Source organism: Lissotriton helveticus, chromosome 10, assembly GCF_964261635.1.
Source record: "Lissotriton helveticus chromosome 10, aLisHel1.1, whole genome shotgun sequence".
NCBI lineage: Eukaryota > Metazoa > Chordata > Amphibia > Caudata > Salamandridae > Lissotriton > Lissotriton helveticus.
The window spans coordinates 748,335,442-748,349,316 of record NC_136071.1 but is presented as its reverse complement, the minus strand read 5'-3'; the positions used below and the strand labels follow the sequence as shown (position 1 = coordinate 748,349,316).

General features: G+C 45.1%; 1 protein-coding gene across 2 annotated transcripts in view; it reads left to right on the top strand.

The window, feature by feature from the left end:
* The window catches only part of PITRM1 (pitrilysin metallopeptidase 1), a 434,374-nt gene that overhangs the window by 71,751 nt on the left and 348,748 nt on the right, over window positions 1-13,875 (top strand). For both annotated transcript variants that reach the window (XM_078663309.1, XM_078663308.1), the window contains exon 8: window positions 1,420-1,546. In XM_078663309.1, coding sequence (XP_078519435.1) covers window positions 1,420-1,546 — 127 coding nt within the window. The remainder of the gene's footprint in view (window positions 1-1,419; window positions 1,547-13,875) is intronic.

Below are 13,875 nucleotides of genomic sequence, written 5' to 3'. Positions count from 1 at the left end.
GTGCACCTCACTCATTCACACATCACAAAGAAAACACCTCAAATGACCACAGCCACTGGAACCACGCATCACAATGGCACTAGTCGGAAACAAATCACCTCACCCGATAGTTCACTCGACATCTTTGCCAACTCAAGCTGGGTGGCCCGTTCACAGCTGGGCTTGGACTCTCGACTGGAACTCCGGTTCCGTTCGTCTTACACTAGTACGTCTACTCTGTAAGAGAGCTCCCACCTTGGCTGTCAACAACCCTCAGCTTTATAGTTTCAAAACACACACTAGAAGGTTCGAGAGTCTTCCCCTCTGCGCCAAGGAAACTTACTGGAACTGGCAAGCTACCATGCAAGCATTCCACGTCAGGAAGGAGTTCCCACGTTTCCTCTACATTTTCACATGTTCCAGCCTTCATATTAACGAATCTTACAAAAGCCTTCCAGGGTACCTAAAACAATCTCTCACAAAACAATCCTTGAACGTGATTAACCCAAACAACTTGTAAGCCTGACTGCGCGCGCAGAGAAACTCAAGCAAGGCAGAGTCAGAATTCAGGATGACATGAAGCCATGTCAAAGCCAATAGTAAAAGTTCTTCATTCTTCCCAATGTACAACACAATGCACATTTGTGCACCACTGCCTATAGCATCACATACTTCGTCTCTCAATGTACAACACAGTGCACATTTGTGCACCACTGCCTATAGCATCACATACTTCGTCTCTCAATGTACAACACAGTGCACATTTGTGCACCACTGCTCATAACACTGCACTTCCAGACCAAAAAGTACATTCCACACCTCTCTTTCCCATGCTTTCAAATGCACATCCCACACGTTCTGTTCTTGGCAGGGCTGTTCTACTGTGACCGCTCCCACTGTAGGCCAGCAAGATTACAAGAACAAAACCTTTAAGACAAACAAGGCATATGCAGGACTTTGCACATTCAGTCTAGGGTAAAATAACACACCAAAGTCAATTAAAATGATGGTAGTCAAAGGTCATAACGTGGTGTCAGACCACAAAGGGGCCTCTAGCACTATATATGCATTTTTAACACTTTTTTGTAAAGTGATATCTCATTGAGCAATGTTTTCCTGGATCCTGGCCAAAGACTGGTTGGTCCAGTCTGTGAACATGATTGAATATATCAAGCATGGACATCTTTATAACATATCCTATTAAAACTAATTATGTTTGTGTATGGAAATAGCCAAATGTAAAATGTACTCTTAAAAGAATGTGAAGTACATTAATACAGATACATTCTAGACTTAAAAATAGGTATCGGAATATATTTGAAAGACTTTAGTGTTGCTGTTGATGATTTCTCTTACTGGGACATTATTTGACATGCTTCTAGCTAGAAATAGCATATGCTAGTAAAATAACAGCAAACTTATGCTTTTTTCTAATTTTAGGTTCTTTACTTATGGCAATATTCCCTTGGAGTCGCATTTGAAACAAATTCACGATGATGCCTTAATCAAGTTTCAACGAATTGACCCTAGCACAGAGGTTCCACCTCAAGAGCTGTGGAGCGCCCCAGTAAGTTATTATTACATTTGTATTTACTGTCAAAGTGCTGCAAGTATGCAGTCTAGCAAAAGGTTAGCATAATTATTTTTGTGCTAAACCAAAATGGCATAATTACCATTACCAATATTTTGATGTTGTGAGATCGTTTTTGAGCCTGAAACTGTACACTAATTCTATACAAGTCATATTTTTGTGCTTCTGTGGTTTGAGTGGCGTCTCACTGATTTTGTTATATACAGCTTCCCTTAGGCAGCAAATATTAACAAAATAATCCCAGAGAAATAGGACTTTTTTTTGTCAACTGCTGTGAACCCACACAAGTGAACATCATACAATTCTTCATGAGTATCTACCAGTTTGGAGAGTGGATAGCTGGTGCAACGATTACTGCAGCAGCTCTATCTTTGCAACTGCCTGGATGTATTGACCTGTTTTCCAGCCTGATGTCTACACAGGTCTGTGACTGACAGGATAGATACCAAATAGTGGTGCAAGAGAGGCATCCACCACTCTACTGCCTCCCTCATGTCTGTGCCCACACAGGGAATTAGGAGGATTTGGACAGTCATTTGCGATTAAACTTTCTTGTTTGGATACCTGCAGCAGTCAGTCTTTCAGCAGTCACTTGAAAACCGGCATTAGAGCCTTGGTTTTCAGTTTTCATTCTCCTCCAATGATAGTGCATTGATGCATTGGGATTTCAGTCCCGGTTTCACAACTATGGATCTCTGAGAGCCATGGGCATCCTATAGAGTTATTGATATGTGTCTGTGAGAAGTTGGGCTGTTGATTGACTGGGGTGTGAGCCCTGGCCAAGCCACAGCCACAATGCCTTGCTGGGTGAACCACAAAAAGTCACTAAATTAACCTGTGCTTAGCCATGGGTAGCCTGGCACAAAAAGTAGTTAGACTTAACTTGGAGGCAATATGTAAAGTATTTATGCAGCACACAAACTGCAAAAAAAGTGAAACCAGAACACCAGAAAAATCCCAAACCAATTTAGAAAAATAGAGTACATTTTAAATTGACATCAAAACGACAAAAATCCAGTCGGTAAAACCGGATTCATGAATTTTTAACGTTTTAAATTAAATCTAGTGCCTAATCATTAACACCAACCACGGACATCTGGTCGCGCTAGACCAGGTCAAAGTCAAAAGTTAAGGCTGACCGCGATGGAGCGCAGATTGGATACAAGAGTTGAATTGGGTCTGGTCGGTGCTTACCTTTGGACTTGCAAATTTTTTAAAGAAAAAGTTTCTAAGAAGGTAGAAGTTTAGGGGTTCAAGGTTGCAGAAGTTTCAGAGGAGGGAGCGTTTTTGTCTTATAGCTGTGAAGCGAAGCCGTGTTGAAAAATGTTACTGTCGGACATAGCCGTTGAGATGGAAGTCAAAAATCTACATCTGAAAGAAAGACGTAGAGGCAGCACCAGAAATAAAGTAATTCACAAAGGCCAAGTGTTCTGAAAATAGGTTCTTCTTTTTATTGAGCTTTTTGGTTTTTAGGGGTGCACAGGACAGCCAACGCGTTTCGCTCCCCACCTTGGGAGCTTTGTCAGGGCAGGATATTAAACCGGCAGTAGTTAACTGGTCCAGACCAAGCAAGCAGATTGTGGCTCAGTCGCAGTCCAAATAAACAAAAAATAAACAAAAGTCAAAAAAGGGGGTGTCGCACGGATATTAGTGCAGGAACTGAGCGTAGTAAGGACCAGATCACGTAAGATGAGGTTCCAGGGCAATGAAATATATTGAAGCAACATAAATCTGGGGTTCTTGAACAGAATCGAAGAGACGAGGTCTTTCTTTGGATGACTTGGCAGACCTTAATAAGCTGCCAAGCCCACTCGTTCTCAAGGCAGAATCTCCTGCACAGCGAGTCCCCCATTGCAAACGCCCACCATCTCCATCTGAACGAAGCAGGAGGCTGTAGCCGAAGACAATCCACAAGTTTGGATACCCCTTTGGTGTAGGACCGGATGGAATGGATTTGCTGCTGCAGAGAAGAATGTATTGGGAGAAATCACAAAGTCACTCTGAGCGGTGATGCACCTCGGGCGGATAGGCAAGCAGGTTGCTCCAGGTCTCCCTCTGGTTCTCAGAGCAGTTTTAGGCCAAATATTGTCCTCAGTTTTGGAAAATTTCCATCTAGGCACCTTTAGCACCACAACCAAAGTTCCAAGAGTGAGTGGAGACTTCTTGGGGGTTCAGGACTCACTCAGGCTGGGCCCAGGTGCGGGTAAAAGATGGTGGGTGCCTGTTATGGCCCTGTGACTCTGAACAGGGCTGGCAAACTAGCCCTCTGAGTCACTTTTGGCAATCCTGAATGCAGGTGAAAATGCAGAGCTCAACAGCAGGGCTGGCCTCCTGAGTGGTCAAGGCAGGCACCAGGCAGCAAAGCAGTCCTTCTATGTACAGCAGCAGTCTGATAGAGTGCACAGCACATCACAGCAGTAGGCAGTTCTCCGAGTCCTTTCACAGTTTCAGTAGTGAACTGAAGAGTGGGTCTGAAGTCCCTATTTTTATACCCTGGTGTCCTGCTTCTGAAGGTAGGAGAAGGTTCTTGAAAGGTTCTTTGAAATGCACTGCCTTTCCTAGCTGGCTGCAGTGAAAATACAGGGTTATTACTTCTAGTGTGGAGACGGGACACAGCTTATTCAGATGCAAGTGGGGCTGTGCTCAGCGGTGCCTCTTATCTTACCAGTTGATGGCTCATTGAGGCACAGCTACCCCCCACTATTGTGTGACTGTCTGGGAGGAATTCACAAAGTCTGTCCGCTACACCTAGTCATGTGTCCCAAGATAGGTTGCAAGCACCAAAGGCTGGAAAATACCAACTTGTTAATAGCAAACGGAACAAATGATGGACAGAATGCTTAACAATGCTAACATTTACCCCCAGGTCACAAGGATCTGGGTTTAATCCATCATTCTTTTGGTCACCACACCACCCCAGTTTGGACCCAGCCATATGCAAATCAGTCTTGACCCTGCCCCTCATGGGAAAAGTCCAGCCCGAACTATCAAGCCAGATCTTCCCCTGGACAAGACACACGCATCCTGGGACCAGTTTTGGGGTATCACCTAATCAGCCAGGCTAGCTCGAATGCAGTGGCGCAGTGAGCACGGGACCCACGTCTGGGCATACCCTTCCCACTTAGGGCAACAAAAGGAACAAATGATGGACGGAATGCTGAACAATGCAAACATTCACCCTCAAACACAAGGATCTGGGTTTAATCCATTGTTCTTCTACTCACCATGCCACCCCAGTTTGGACTGAGCCATATGCTAATCAGACTTGATCCTGCCTCTCATGGGAATAGTCCAGCCCGAATGGCCAAGCCAGATCCTCCCTGGACCAGAAATCAGTATCCTGAGACCGGTTTCGGGGCATCACCCCTCGCTTGGCAGTTCGGGGTGGACTGTTCCATGGGTCATGGCTGATTTGCATATGGCAAGGTCCAAACTGGAATGGCATGCGGAGCAATAGAGCAATGGATTTAGGCTCCGATCTCTGTACTGGGGTGAATGTATGACATTGTTCATCATTCAGTCCATCGGTTGTTCTTTTTACTTTTTCAAAGTGGCATTTTCAAATTGTAATGAAAAATCAGACTTTACCATTAAAGAGGGTTTATCATTACAATCCAATAGGTACCAAACATGCAATATTGACCGTGCAGGATCATTCTTGCCCGAATGCAGGACTGGCTGGACCAACAGGAGATACTTTCCGACCTCCAATATGGGTTTAGGGTGGGAAGAGGGACAGTCGAGCAGGGTCTTAATTTAGCCTTAATAACATCGAAATACATGAAAGCCAATAAAAGAAATCTGTACATAACATTCGTAGACCTCAGCTCGGCATTTGACTGTGCTGACCACAATGTACTTTGGCAAACTCTAAGGGATATAGGCCTTGATAATCAGATCCTTTCCTTTATTAAAGAATTGTATAATGGAGCAGGTGCACATGTGAGATACGGCAGGATGGGGGAGTGCTCAGACGTGTTCCGTATCCACAGAGGAGTAAGGCAGGGGTGCATACTTGCACCCCTGCTCTTTACCCTATATATAAATACTGTTGGACTCACCCTTATTGAACATTATCATGATTACCCCACAATAAAAGGGAAGCCTATACCCATACTCCTTTATGCCGATGATGCGGCAATTCTCTCGCAGACAAAAGTGGGCCTTCAAAAAGCAGTTCAACAATTTTCAGAATTTATGCAATCAAGGGGTCTTCGCGTAAATGTTTCAAAGACTTTTACTATGTCCTGCGGCCCAAAGAAACGCAGAACACCCTGTTTGATTACGCTGGATGACAGGAGGGTGGAGCTTGCAGACACCTTTTGTTATCTGGGGTCCATTTTGAGAGACGGGGCACATGGAAACCAGCGGTAAATGCCAGGGCTCTTGCATTCTCCAGAGCCACTGGTGCCCTGGCAAACTTTGCCAAAAAACTGGGGGGTAGACCAGTGAGGGAGTTGACGCAGATCTTTAAGGCTAAATGTGTCTCGACCGAAACCTACTGTGCAGGTATTTGGGGGATTGAGTCAGTGGAACCAATACAACGAATTGAGAACTGTTTTTTACGGTATCTACTGGCTGTCCCAAAGACCACTTCAACGTATGTGATCCATTCAGAAGTGGCCCTCCAGTATGTCTCGGACATTATTAAATCAGCCCCGGTTTTACAATGGCATAATGTTTGGACTAACCCATCTATGACCCGCAACAGAGAGATAATAGAAGATTGTCTTGCATGTGATGGAGCCCCTAATATAAAATGGTTTTCCTATATTAAAAACCTGCTGTATGAAATTGGACACCCAGAATTTTTCTCCAAGCCAGATAGCATGGAAACCATTTCAAGAACTGCTCTAAAAAAGTCCCTCCGAGAACACCTTGAAAACAAAAGATGGCGAGAAGAAAGGCTTAAGAAAAACTGTTATTGATCATGACGTGATAACAGTTCATCAGGGTATCAAGTTCTATCTTGTGATTGAGCAACCTTTATACCATCGCATGCTTCTGACCTATTTCCGTCTGGAAACGTTTTTTAGACTTGTAACTCTTCCACAGTGCAATGACTGGTCTAGGAAAAAATGAACTTGTCCCTGGGACGATGTGTCTATACAATCAAATATACATTGTATCCTCTTTTGTTCTTTTTATTCCCATCCAAGGAGGAAATTGCTGAAACCTCTCCTTGTCTCCTGGGGTTTAAGGTCATGTAGAGGGGCATACGACAAATTAAGAACCTTAGACGATGAGTGCACTGTTAGTACTGTATCCTCTTTCCTTAGAGCAATTGTGAGGTACAGAAATACAATTTAAATTGAAATTTGCCGAAATGTATGCTAATACAAAATGATTTTTAATAGTACCAATTCTCTTGTTAAACTTTTTAACAGTTTTACTTACCTTCTGTTAACTATGTATGTAAAATGATCTGAATTCAGATTGATTTTAACTCTGGACTCTTAAATGCGATTGAATTTGTATGCTTTTATGAATTTGTCTAAACAATTCGAATACAGCTTTTTGAAACTTGAAACTTGACCTCCTCTCAATTAGGAATTACAGCTTATTAAATGTATTAAGGAATCCCCAACGTTATCCTGTGGGAGTGGAAGGCCTCGCAGTACTGGAAATTAATTTGGGAGTTTTTTATTACCAGGACATGTCAAATGTAAAAGTAAATATCGTATGTTATAGATACACAGCACCCTGCCCTTAGGGGTGACTTGTATGTAATAAAAGGAGAGTTTAAGGCTTAGCACAGGGATTTAAATGCCAAGTCTACATGGTAGTGTGTCACTGCATTCAGGTTTTAGAGTGCTACTTAAGTGGGTGGCACAATAAGTGCTGCATATCCACTGATAATATTTAATTTACAGGCTCTGGGTTTTGAATATCGCTCTACAAAGGAATTACAAGTAAATTAAATAAATCTGTGTAAATGAACTATACCATGCTTAGAGGGGAGAGTACAAGCACTTTGGCACTGGTTAGCAGCGGCAAAATGCAGCGAGTCCTAAGGCAAACAAAAATGAACTCCGCAAAAAGTGGAAGGCAAAATGTTTGGGGTGATGCTGCAAAGAGGGCTATTTCCAACAATATCAATCCATAATGGTCTTATTTTCCACTGAAAGATAACCATGAAAGCAAAGTTATAGTTGCTAAAGTTGCCTCTTAGAACCCCCACTAGGGAAAATACCTCTTTACTTAGTTACCCATATGCAATATCTGGTTTTGTATGCTATCAAACATACACAATGTGATGGAGAGAAATAGTGTAAACCACTGGCAATTACTCTGGGTAGTTTTTTTTTCCTCTGTGCTACTCTTGGCAGATGCCTGCCTTATACTAGTCAATACCAACCACACAACAGTCTAGATCAGCGTGCAAGAAACTTGGTTTTTTATAAGTGTTGAAGGGCATAGACCGTTCCAAGCATTACTGTCTGTCTGGCAGTTATTAGTTTAACTAAAATTTGTCTATTCTGAGGATCTGACCAGATTTTGAGGCCTGGGTAGAGCAAGGATTTTCTTATTAAAATGGTCACACCAGAATTCCAGGAGCAGGAGAGGCTCGATGCTAACCTAGCATGATTGTCGGGTGTACTGCATCCACTGATTACTCCTCAATCGAGTCCCTTTTTGAGTTGATTTGTGTTCTTGATGAAGGGTGTCTTCTGCAGGAACGCTTTTTCCCCTGCTTTTGGTGTTGATCAACTTTTTTGTTTTGTTGTAGTTTTTCATGGTATTCGCATTTAAGGATATGATATAGAAAGGTATTTAATTATGGAAGTTTGGCAACGCAGTATTTTTGGAGGTGGGAGGTTGGGGCAAATTCGTCTCAAGGCTGTGGGTAATGGCACCTGCGAAATGGAATGCAGCTTTGTGTGGGGTGTGCAGATTTTGATATTGGACTGCAGGTGGTCTTGTGGGTTAAAACAATGAATAACCTAAATGCAAATTAACTAGGATGTTAAAAAAATAGCAACAGGATGCAGAATTGTTATAAATATGTAAGCAATAAATCGACCAACTAGAGCTTCCACTGTAAAGCAGTTGGCCAAAAAATCTCTCTTGTTTTGGTTTGAGATCCCCCCCCCTAAGCAGAAGTATTGAAAATACACAGGGATGAAGCTCAGACTCATAAAGGCAGTAGACCATATAAGTACACACAAGGGATCCTTGGACAAAGCATGGTCCCGCTCAGTCAGAGCATCTATGTTTCATTGCATACTGTGCAATGAAACCGTGTTTCAGACTGGAAAGAAACAAGTAGTTTCAGTGAGGGTTCTTGTCTCTCTGCTGCTTTAGGCTCTCTCCTACATTAAGCCACTTCGATCGGCGATGAGCTTCCAAGTCAGCTAGTTAAAATAACATTATACTCTTGCCTTCTCTTGCAAAAGACATGGTGGCTAGAGCCCAAATATATTATTACCCTGATGTAGTCTAGTCTGCAGAGCCAGGAACAACTTCCTCTTTATATTGTTTTTATGAATAGTGAGCAGAACTATGAATGGACATCCCATCATATTGGAATGGGCCTCCTTGTTACTTAGCAGCTGATAGGACAATGCGGACATGCAATCATGAGGTGTGGCCTATCAAGGCTGATTGGTCTTTGTGTCTGGAGTCTCTGTGCTCTTTAGAATTCAGTTGCTGTAACAATTGCAAGTTCAGTACACAACAAACAAATTCTTTCAAGAAGGCTATCTGATCATCCTTCACATTCTGTTCAGGAATACCATAGAAACAGATGTTATATCTCCATGAGCAATCTTCAGGGTCTGTGACTTTGCATTTAACATAACCCATGTATGTGTCCAGTCTGCCAAAGCGTCAAGTCACTCCTCTATGTTGTCCAATCACTTGTCTCTGAAGTTATGGGCTCTATGCAACCGTGAACATGCCGGTTCGCGTCAAGATCTTGCAGGCCACCGTTGCGAAACTCTGGTGAACCAGACTCTTATACGAGACCTGCACTTGGACCACGGCATCGACAGCCCACGGTGACTGCCAAAGGTAATCTCCAGCAACGAAAGTCTGCCATGCCCAACAGGATCTTCATGCTAAAGTGACGACTGTCTGTGCCACCCGGCCTGCTCTTTGTGCTACATTGCGACCATCCTGGACACACTTGCGGCCTCCTCCTTTGCGAACTGGACTTTTCACCTTACACTTAAGAAGGTAACTTTTTCATAGGAAATAGCTATGTCCCTGTATCCAACTCGTGCTCCATCACCGTTGACCTGAACTTTCTGCTTTCACCCAGTCTTACACGACCAGATACCTGCGAGTAGTTCTTTGTGCTTTTAAGCTCTGTACTTGCCTTAAATCTTAATAATTTTATATCTCCGGTTCTACTGATTGGATTTTTGTCATTTTGGTATCTAAACATGTATTACATTCTACTCTGTTTCTGAGTTGGTGTGGGAATTTTCTTGTGTTTTCAGTTTATTACTGTGTGTGTGCTGCATAAATACTTTACACTAAGCCTGAGTACATTTGTGCCAAGCTACCAGAAGTTTAAGCACAGGTTAATTTACTGACTGGTCCAACCTGACAAGGATTGCGGCTTTTGCTTGAGAAGGGCTCACATCTTCTCCCCCTTCCCAACACCCCTCCAAACATCAGCCCAGTTTATTACAGTTCTGCTAAGTGCCTTATGTTGATCGCCAACTTTGCAAGGGTGGCATAACACAGGTGCGAAGTTTCTTAGAAAGCAAGTCTGAATTTTTTTTTGTACTCCCCTTTCTTCTAAAAGGGGAGATTTGCAATGCTTTATTGCCGATTTACAAGTTGGCATCGCACAGCCTGCTAATTTACTTGGCTTGCAGAGAAGAAATCCAATGGAAACTATCCAGGCTGTCTTTCTCCTTAAAATGACTAAATAAAGGCACCCACCTGCTAAATTGCTAATCCATTTGTACTTAAATTGAATCTTAAAAAATTCAGTACCTTTTTGTTTGCTCAACTGCCAAATCTTTATCTTGTAGTCCTACATTATCTTTCTTCCCTTCTCCCAATTATCTTGCTCCAGTTTACAGTCTTCAGAGCACACACATGATTTGTTTCCTGTCTCTAACACAGCCTCCCTTGCAGTGGTGGATGGTAATTTTAGTAGGTCGGGCACACACGTACACATACTTTCACACCCATGCATTCACACATGCGTGCACACACCCATTCATAACATTTGTTCACTCAAATACACATACATACATACACGTACACACCAAACATCAAAAAACAAAACTTACCTTCACTGCAGCACTCCGTGAGTAAAGCCTCGGAGGTTGCTGGAGGGTTGGTACTGCTGCCTTCCCTCTTTGGCTGACTTTAAGTCGGCCAAAGAGGGAAGGCAGCAGTCCCTCATTCGGCACAGATTGGGATGGTGTCAGTGAGACTGCTGAACCCACCCCACTCTGTGACGAGGTGTCACTGATTCACAATTGGCCCTGCACACTTCAGGGCTTACAACTGAAGTGCCCAGGTTCAAGACCAGCAGTGACGCTTCCCATCTGCACGAGGAGGAGAGGCTTGAGGCACTTCTGCTAGAATGAGGTCACACCCACAGAACTATGAAATCTTCAGCTTGGCAAAGTTCAGGTTAGTCAGCCAGGTGTCTGCACATACCTAGCTCCTGACTGCCTGACCTAATCAAGAAAAGTATCTGTCAGACTGACCTTTGTTCAGCCTGAAAGACCCTCTTCTGTAGTAGGGGATCTCTGTGTATAGTCATAATCATGTGAATAGTCCCGCCCATGTGCGTGGACCCCGTAGCAATCCAAATAGTCTCTTAAGTTGTCCTCTTCTGCAATCCTGCATAGACACTTAGGAGAAAATCAAAGACAAATAATGCAGCCTGAAATTAACTAGGCTACTCTGGCCAGTACTTCATCCTGAAGTGAAAATGTATAGCCAGATAACACTGAAATTTAACATTTTGTTAAGTTTCACACTTAGAGAAACTCCTCTTCACAAAAATGCTTTGTCATGATAGAGAGGAAGGGTTGGACAGATAAGCCCCATAGGCTGCCATTAAGTGTCTGTAAATGGATACCGTGCCTTTAAGGAACCCTCCAGAGACCCACGGTATCCCATGATGCACAGCCAAAGGCTAGTTACTTTCAGTTCTTTTTTCCAGCTCCTGCTAGCAGGACCCTGGCGCATTGAGCTCTACCTTTAGTGGTATTTCTTCAAAGATTTGAGCTTTTTTGATAGTGTTAGTGCTTCACTCGACGTCTGAGGCCTTTACCTTCCTTTTGCTATCTTTTTGGGGCAGTTTAGCCACCTTTTTCTTCTCAAAATGTCATCTTTATTTGACAAATGCCCTGAATGTGGCAGGAAGAAGGGCAAGTCGGACTCTCGGCGAGTGTGCATATTCTGTCTTCCTTCATCTCACGTTCCCTACTCCTGTGTCATCTGCAAGTCATTCTCCAGGAGGACCCTGCGTGACAAGGCCTGGAGCAGAGAAGACAACAGGCTGCAGGTGGGACATCTGGGCATGGAGAGAGCCTTTCCTCTTCCACAACCCATGCATCGGCCTCTGGGGGGCTCCCCAGTTGAAAGAAGGCTCAGAAACGATGCAGGTCCCGGCCGACGTAGAGGCCAGGTATGACTACCATATGCTCACTGTCGACCAAGGGCTCTGGGTCTAATCGACGTCAAAGATCAACGTCGATGGGAAGGACGTCGAGACGAAGGACGTCGAGACCTCGGACGAGGTTGACGTTGAGGACTTCACAGACAATGTCGACACATCGCCATCGATCTGAGTCCAGGGGACATCGGCGCTCGCCGTCGAGGCGACACCACCATGTGGCGTCGACGCGCGGGTCGCAGTCGACGAGAATATCAATGCCGTCGAGGAGAAAGTCGACGTCAAGGGGGAAATCGGCATCAAAGAGAAAGTCGATGTCAAGACGAAAGTCGTTGTCGAGACGCCATCGGAGCTAGTCGTCGAGAAGCCTGTCTCCCTCTGTGGTCCGCATCTCCACGTCTGGGAGTTCAAGGTCAAGACTGCGTCTACGTTCCTCGTCAAGGGGCACTACTTCCAGAGCTTCCTCTGTGAGGCCGGCCCGCAAGCGGAGGAGGGTGATTTATACTTTGGACTCAGAGTACTCCAGGACCTATTCTCCAACCAGGTCACCGAAATCAGCTCAGCCTGTGGCTCCGCGTCAGTCGCCGCTGCGGCCTAGGATGCCCACTCCGCCGCCTCCTCCACCTCTGCCTCCTCCACGCCTTCCGACGCCTCCACCTCTGCCGCCGCCCCCTCCTCCGCCTCAGCCACTTCCTCTGCTTCCGGTGGCTCCATCTGTACCAGCGGTCCCGGCGGGGCCAAGAAGTCGAAGGTCTCTATCCCGGCCGAGACATCTCTCTCACAGCCGGCGCCGGTCTTCTACCAGATCATGCCGTCGTCATCCTCACGAGCGGTCACGCTCCAGATATACTAGGGACACTGAGTCCTCTAGTGCAGGAAAATATTCGCCGACCCTGTCGGATTCCCCGCCTCCAAGGGTGTCACCGGTGAATGACATTACCACGTTCCAGGAGGTTCTGGTAAGGGAAGTGGCCAAACTGGGCATTGCACTGTCCGCACCTGCCCCTTCCACGTCTGTGATTTTCGAGACACTACAAAGGAAGCAAGTCTCTCGTCCTCTGCTGCCTTTGGTACCTGGTTTGTAGGAACCGGCGATGGAGTTATTCCTGACGCCTACCTCAGTGAAGTCTGCGCCATCAAGGCTTCAAAAGAAATACAGGCCCCTGGACTCGGACCCTGCTTTCCTACTGGTGGATCCTCCTCCGGATTCCGTCATAGTGGTGGCGGCGAAGAAGCAGCACGGTACGGCCCCTTCGACCACAGTTCCACCAGACAAGGAAAGCCGTAGACTTGATTCTGCAGGGAGAAAATTCTGTAGCATGACAGCTTCTTCAATGAAGGCAGCGAGCTCGACTGCTCTCTTGGGCTGGTATGACCGCTCCTTGTGGGAGTCTCTCCAACAGTTTTGTGGAACTCCTGCCTAGAGACAAATGAGAGGATTTTCAGGAGGTTCTAATTGAGGGTCTGATGGTCTCCAATCAGATCATCAGTGCGGCTGCGGACACCTCTCTCCTGGCAGCCCATAGTTATTGTCATGGTGTGACCCTGCGGCGCCCTTCATGGTTGCATCTCCCCTCCCTGAAACCGGAGGCCCAGCAACGGATTCCTAACCTGCCATTCTCAGGTTCCACCCTCTTTGGTTCCGATGCGTACGAGGAAATGGCTTGCATGAAAGCGGAGGTTGAGACCCTCAAGGCTGTGGGCTTGGAGA